General features: G+C 43.7%; 1 protein-coding gene across 1 annotated transcript in view; it reads left to right on the plus strand.

The window, feature by feature from the left end:
* The window catches only part of LOC103205850 (olfactory receptor 49-like), a 968-nt gene extending 838 nt beyond the window's left edge, over positions 1 to 130 (plus strand). Inside the window, exon 2 of the mRNA XM_007951241.2 lies at positions 7 to 130. Within this exon, the coding sequence (XP_007949432.2) occupies positions 7 to 130 (124 nt within the window). The remainder of the gene's footprint in view (positions 1 to 6) is intronic.
* The last annotated feature ends 701 nt before the right edge of the window (positions 131 to 831 follow it).

The following is an 831-nucleotide window of genomic DNA, read 5'->3' on the forward strand; positions in this document are numbered from 1 at the left end:
GGACAGGAGCAAGGTGGTGGCCCTGCTCAACACTGTGGTGACGCCCATGCTCAATCCCTTCATCTACACTCTGAGGAACAAACAAGTGAAGCAGGCATTTAGGGACCAGGTGAGCAAGTTCCTCTCATAAAGCTGTGGAACAAAGAGGCTAAAGCTAATGTTCCCTGACAAGCTTATATCAGGACACTGCAAGAAATTCAGCCTTTCTCTTTCAGAAAAGGCTCTGATGACATTTCTTCTGTGGCAGAAATGGTGCCAGCTAATATGCAACTCAGAATAAATTCTCAAGCTCTCTTGCTCTTCGTAGAATTTTTATTAAATATCAAATATTAATAATTATATTCATTCCTTCTGTGTCTTCCTGGGATCGCAACAAGATACAAGCTCATTGAGAGCAGAAACTAACTCTGTATTTCATCAAGCCCCAAGCACAAGTATATAGCAAACCTGTATTTTGGCTATTATGAAAAGTGCTCACAGGGTTGCAGACTGAACAACTGCTTTGGATCTCAAGCACCCCCAGAGAAGAGAACAGTCTTCTGTTAGCCCATCCTCCTTTCACACTTACAGTCCTGTCACAGAAATATTATCAGCAAGAACTCAAAGAAAGAATAAGGCTAATTGATTGTTTTGCATATGTTGCATACGTTGTTATGTGCCATCAAGTCAGACCCAACTCATAGCAACCCCTCCTTGGGTTTCCAAGGCAGTATCAGTACGGAAGTAGATTGCCCCAATCTTCCTTCCGAGGAGTGGCTGGTGGGTTTGAACAGCCAGCCTTCTGGTTAGCAGTCAAGTGCCTTAGCCACTATGCTACCAGAGCTCCCGTTT

This window comes from Orycteropus afer, unplaced genomic scaffold (genome assembly GCF_000298275.1).
Source record: "Orycteropus afer afer isolate SDZICR_OR568_19922 unplaced genomic scaffold, OryAfe1.0 scaffold00292, whole genome shotgun sequence".
Classification (NCBI taxonomy): Eukaryota; Metazoa; Chordata; class Mammalia; order Tubulidentata; family Orycteropodidae; genus Orycteropus; species Orycteropus afer.